The following is a 5,789-nucleotide window of genomic DNA, read 5'->3' as shown; positions in this document are numbered from 1 at the left end:
GATGAAGTAATCCAAATGACTTTTGTTCAAGGTTCCAATGTTTTGTCTTATTTTTTCTTGTAAATATCAATGATTTGAAATTTGACGAAAAAAGGCAACCGTTGGTGATATGAAATCCATAATGGGGAATTTTTAGAATTAGTGTCAACAGGTAGCAGCACTAGAAATGCCCCCTTCTCAGAACATTAGGAGCATGTAGCGAGCAGCTACTAGCCTAGGCAGCGAGGGCAGTGAAAACCGTGGTGGCAGGTCAGGAACTGATTTATTGGAGTACATCGGTTATACCTTTCCGCCGGATCACAGGTAGCCAATCATGTGACCGATCAGAACTGGACATGTTGGCCAATCAGGAAACGGATCGGAGGAGAGGGAGTGCTGGACACGCTGGCCAATCCCGAACCAGATCACCGCAGGCCTGGCTGGGCCGTGATCCGCCAATGGCGAGCGTCTCTTGCTCGCCTTGCGCTCCCGTGATCCCAGCTGTCAGTTGTGGGTGCGAGGCGCAGCCACAATACTCCCCCCCCCCTGGCAAAGATGCCTAGGGGCACGAGAGAGCGGACGGCCAGCCCTGGAGAGCTGAACAGGAGGCGGGTCATCATCCTGCAGATAAGCCGACTTGAGGCGGTCTATGGAGACCCAATCATCGGCGCCCTTAATCCGCAGCAGGAAAGCCTTCTCCTTCCGTGCGACAACTTCATAGGGGCCAGTGTAGGGAGGAGTTAGGGGCGGCCTGCTTGCGTCCGTGCGGAGAAAAACATACTTCGTAGTATGGAGATCTCAGGGGATGTAGCGGTGGCCGGGCGCCCTGTACGTTTGCTTGCATGGAGCGAACTTCCCGACGATGCGATGCAGCCGAGCCAAGTCGCCACAGGAGGAAGCATCGGGGAAGAACTCGCCTGGAACTACAAGTGAGTAGCCGTAAACCATTTCCGCAGAGGAGACACCTAGTCCTTCCTTCGAGGCAGTGCGAAGGCCGAGGAGCACCCACAGAAGCTGCGAAGACCACGTCGCGGAACGGCACCGGGACATCAGAGCAGCCTTCAGGGTCCTGTGAAAACGTTCCACTATCCCATTAGCTTCTGGGTTATAAGCTGTGGTGTGATGAATGTCGACTCCCAGCAGCTCACCCATGGACGTCCACAGCTGTGAAGTAAAAGAAGGGCCATGGTCAGATGTGATATGATCAGGAACGCCGAAACGTGAAACCCACCCAGAGAGCAGGGCAGCGGAGCAGGATGCAGCAGTGGCGTCGACCATCGGAACAGCTTCTGGCCACCTCGTCGAACGGTCCATGATGGTGAAGAGGTAGCGATACCCCTCGGAAGGAGGAAGGGGACCCACCACATCGACATGGATGTGGCCAAAACGTCGCCGTGGCTGGGGAAAGGACGCAGGGCCCGTCTTGGTGTGCCTCTGAATCTTGTGTGGTCTGACAAGCAGGGCAGGCACGAACCCAGTCCTTGGCGTCTCTGGAAATACCGTGCCACACGAACTTCTGCTTCAGTAGGTGAGCCGTCGCACGCCGAGAGGGATGAGCTAACCCATGGATGAGGTCGAAGACATGGCGGCGGAGAGAGGCCGGTATCCACGGGCGAGGGCGGCCAGTGCTGACGTCGCAGAGGACCGTGGTGCCGTCACTGCACATGGGGACGTCCTGCCATGAAAGGGAGGTAACGGAGGTCCGACAGGCCGCCGTCTCTGGATCCGCCCTCTGAACCTCAGCGAGGCGGGTGTAGTCGAGGCCCAGCTGCACAGCGTCGATGGGGACCCGAGAGGGCATCGGCAACAGGGTTCTGCTTACCTGGCATGTGGCGAAGGGAACAGCCAAACTCGGCGATGGCGGAGAGATGACGGCGCTGGCGAGGGGACCAAGCATCAGCCTGGCGGGTGAAGGCGTGCACCAGAGGCATGTGGTCAGTCTGAATCGTAAAGGTGGCGCCTTCGAGAATATGGCGGAAGTGCCGGACAGCGTGATGCACGGCGAGGAGCTCCCGATCGAAGATCGAGTACTGTCGTTCGGCCCGTAATAGCTTACGGCTGAAGAATCCCAGGGGGCGGGGAAGCCCTTTGACAACTTGCTCAAGGACAGCACCGATGGCAACGTCACTGGCATCCGTAGTTAAGAGGAGGGACGCCCCCGGAATCGGGAAGGTAAGGAGAGTAGCAGAGGCAAGGGCATCCTTGGCCTTCTGAAAAGCTACGGCATGTGTGTCACTCCATGACAACTCCTTGGACTTCCCAGACAGTGCACCATACAACGGGGCCATGACGGAAGCGATGCCAGGCAGGAAACGGTGGTAGTAGTAGTTCACCAGGCCGACGAATTCCTGCAGGGCCTTGACCGTGGTAGGTGTGGGGAAGCTCTTGATAGCAGCCACCTTGTCAGGGAGAGGCGAAACACCGGCTGGGAAAAGGCGCCAGGAAGTCCACTTCAGCAACGCAAAACACACACTTGTCGTAGCGCACGACCAGGCCGTTCCTCTGCAGGCGGTCCAAGACCGTGGAGAGGTGCTGCAGATGTTCTTGCTCGGAGGAAGAGTAGACGAGGATGTCATCAATGTAACAGACACAAAATGACAAATCCCCCAGAATGCCGTCCATCATCCTCTGGAACGTCGCTCCAGCGTTACGGAGGCCAAAACAGCTGTAATTAAATGTGAAATTACCAAAGGGAGTAGTGACAGCCGTTTTTGGGATGTCAGGCGTATGTACTGGCACCTGGTAATACCCTTTCAACAGGTCCAGCTTAGAAAAGACCTTGGCCCCGTGGAGGAAAGAAGTGATGTCTGCAATGTTGAGAAGAGGGTAATGGTCCGGCTCCGTCTGCATGTTGAGGCGCCTATAGTCGCCACAAGGGCGGAGGGAGCCATCCTTCTTCACGATGTGAAGAGGGGACGCCCAAGGACTCGGTGCCCTCTGGCAGATGCCCAGGCGCTCCAATTCGGCGAAAGTCTTCTTCGCCGCGGCGAGTTTGTCGAGGGCCAACCGGCTAAACTTGGAGAACACCGGAGGACCAGACGTCTTGATGTGGTGGTAGACGCCGTGTTTGGCAAGAGCCCGCGGGCATTGACGAAGCTCAGGCTTGAAAACATCCGGGTAGGAATCACGGAGGTGAGTGAAGTCATCTGCGGCATCAATCACATGAACGGTGGGGGCGTCCGGGGCAGCGGTGATGGGAATAGTGGCAAAGGTAGCTGTGTCGAACAACCTAGCACCGGAGGCGTCCACGAGGAGCTGGTAGTTGGCCAGGAAATCCGCACCCAGGAGAGGGAGGGTAACGTCGGCCACCACGAAGCTCCAGCCGTATGTGCGGTCGCCAATCCGGATGGCGAGGTGCTGGCGGCCGTATGTCGGAATCGGTGTGCCATTGGCCGCCGTAAGTCTGACGTCGGGCTGCGGTAGGTGGTGCTTCCTCCACCGAGACAACCCCAGATGGGAACCGCCTTGTCGTGGTGGGGGGGCTTGCGTGCCCCTGTGACCTGGCGAGCTAGGCTAGAGGGGGCTTAGGCCCCTGCTCTGCCCTTTCGAGGGGGAGAGGGCTACCCATGCTAGTACGGTTGCCAGTGAGGGGCCAGACTAAATGGTTCCTACGTAGGCTGCCAGTGGACCAGCGGAGCCACCCGCTGGAGGGATCGCCTAATAGGGGCTGTCCTGTGCTGGATGGTTGGGTGTCCAGGCTGGGATGCTTTGGGAGGGGGGTCTCAGCTCTGTCGTGGACAAACATTCGTATCATGTGGGGCCTTTTTAAAACGACTGGTCCGCATGGGGACGAGGTACCCCGTCCACGGCAGCCAGCGCTCCTCCCATTGTAGTCCCAGTAGGTGGTTTCCCTTGCCCTGGAGCCAATTTTTGTGTAGCTGTTTTTTATGGGAAAACACAAAAAACATTCAGGTTCTCGTGAGGTGGCTGACCTGGCCCACGAGACGTCATCTTCAGGTCTGAGTAAGGAGGAGGATTCCCCTCCACAAGGGCCTCCCACAGCAGTCTCCTGTTCTGGAAGTTCTTCTGAGGGATGCATTTCTGCTGCATATGACTCTCTTGTAATGGTAAATGTTAATCCATCATTTTCCTATCATGCCTTGCACTCACTTCTCAAGGCGTATGGTACGGTTGTTCGCATTCGACTGGTTTATGATAAGGACTTTCCTTCTAACCGCTGCTATGTAACGTTTATGTCATGTGATGAAGCTCGTTTAGCTTATGAACATGTAGCATCTCTGCCCCTCGCCGGCCATGGCTTTAAAACTGAATTTCTCCAGTCACGTAATATTTCAGACAGTGACATGGATTACATCCCAAATGTTTTTGAAAACTATTTAGAGAATTCAGTTCCAGCAGTCCGCCAGATCCCACCTCCACGTTGGTTTGTGGCGTACTATAGAAATGGGCGTGGAATTTCATCCATGCCTCCCGGTACCTGTCCAAAGAAATCGGCACGATTCCTGAGGGAATCTGAAAAAGTATGGGAAGGGGTGCTTGTGCGAGCAAAGATCTTACGCAAGCTAGGATGTTGCAACATCTCCCATGCCCTTCTGACAGCATGTTTGAGACTGTTAAGGCTCATCCCACCTTTAACTATAGCAAAGGTTGTGTTTATAGCCAAGACCTCTATGAATTCCCAGAAGAGGAAATACTAGCAATGTGCCCTAGCTCAGTACAAAAGGTGACTAAGATGAGGAACTCCTCCAACATGGTCCTTCTCACCTTTTTGGGTCCACCCTTCCTGACCGTGTTAATATCGGTCCTATCAACCTTAGGGTGAGGCGCTTTGTTTCTCGCCCTCTTCAGTGCTTCTCATGCTATGGGTACGGTCACGGAAAAGCTCGTGTAAGGAAGCTTCCCGATGTGGTAATTGCTCTGCACTCGACTCGCATTCAGAGGAGCATTGCAATGGTGCAGCTTATTGTTTTCATTGCCGTGATGCTCACCAGGTACGTTCCAGGCAATGCCCCAGGTATCGCCTGGAGCAGGACATTCTACAGCTTGCCAATAGTCAGTTTATCAGCCTCGGTAGCGCCCGCCGTGAACTCCTGTACCGCCAGAAGGATGGTACTGGTGCGACATCCTATGCTTCATTGGCCGCTCGCTCTTCGGCTGAGTCTGCCGGTCCGAAGACAACTCCTCCTGCTACCTCTCGCTCTGTTGGGGCGGGTGGTCCTGTTTATCTGGCTAACAGGTTTGCCATTTTGGCTGATGACTCGGTTGAGTCATCTCTTAGAAGTGACGAGAAAATACGGACTTGACCAAAGTCACCCATGTAGTAGATGTCCATTTGCCACCTGTATCTCCTAAGCCTTTGAAGGGTCTAACCAAACGGCACCGCGGCTCTGCGGAGTCGTTAGATTTAGCTCAGCATAAGCAGTCTAAGTTTTCTCCCGGTGCTTATAATCGTGAGTCCTCCAGGGACCGCTCTGCTAGGTAGCTCCAGTAGTTTCTGTCCAGCCTTCTGTGACGCCCTCTGTCTCAGATCGGGCTTCTTATGATGAAGACGGTCTGAGCATGGAGACGTCCGATGATATTGTCACAGCCGTCCCTCGTGGACCCAATGTATCGGAAAGTGCAGTCCTGCCTGATCCTCGTCCTCCGAGGACCGGTAAAAGTGAATGATAGTTCGCATCACCCACCGATAAGCCGAAAGGCTGCTGTCCAACGACCCGGTACATTTCAATTCCCGGTGTCTTCTCGTCATTTGATTATTTCTAGTCACGTCAGTCACGGGCAGCCTCAAAAGGCTCGCTCGTCCACTGCACCCAAATAGTCGTCTTCAAGCTTCTACAGTGGAACTGTTG

The 5,789-nt window shown here is 54.9% G+C and overlaps 1 protein-coding gene across 1 annotated transcript; it reads right to left on the bottom strand.

The window, feature by feature from the left end:
• Nucleotides 1–483: 483 nt before the first annotated feature.
• LOC123509264 lies at nucleotides 484–1,645 on the bottom strand. The gene is made up of 3 exons (XM_045263463.1): nucleotides 1,211–1,645; nucleotides 812–1,143; nucleotides 484–730 (listed from the first exon to the last, which is right to left on the bottom strand). Exons 1-3 carry the CDS (start codon nucleotides 1,643–1,645, stop codon nucleotides 484–486), a joined length of 1,014 nt encoding a protein of 337 aa, XP_045119398.1.
• Between the last annotated feature and the right edge of the window lie 4,144 nt (nucleotides 1,646–5,789).

Source organism: Portunus trituberculatus, chromosome 26 (genome assembly GCF_017591435.1).
Source record: "Portunus trituberculatus isolate SZX2019 chromosome 26, ASM1759143v1, whole genome shotgun sequence".
Taxonomy (NCBI): Eukaryota; Metazoa; Arthropoda; class Malacostraca; order Decapoda; family Portunidae; genus Portunus; species Portunus trituberculatus.
Note: the sequence above shows the minus strand (reverse complement) of the source record. Positions and strands in the feature narration are given on the sequence as shown.

What these genes read in the sequence shown, in the direction of transcription:
- LOC123509264 (XM_045263463.1), bottom strand. Translation starts at nt 1,645, where the DNA reads ATGTGCAGTGACGGCACCACGGTCCTCTGCGACGTCAGCACTGGCCGC. An exon ending in TCCGCTGCCCTGCTCTCTGG is followed by an intron (nt 1,144 to 1,210) that starts GTGGGTTTCACG and finishes TTTACTTCACAG; the next exon opens with CTGTGGACGTCCATGGGTGA. An exon ending in TTCGCTCCATGCAAGCAAAC is followed by an intron (nt 731 to 811) that starts GTACAGGGCGCC and finishes GGACGCAAGCAG; the next exon opens with GCCGCCCCTAACTCCTCCCT.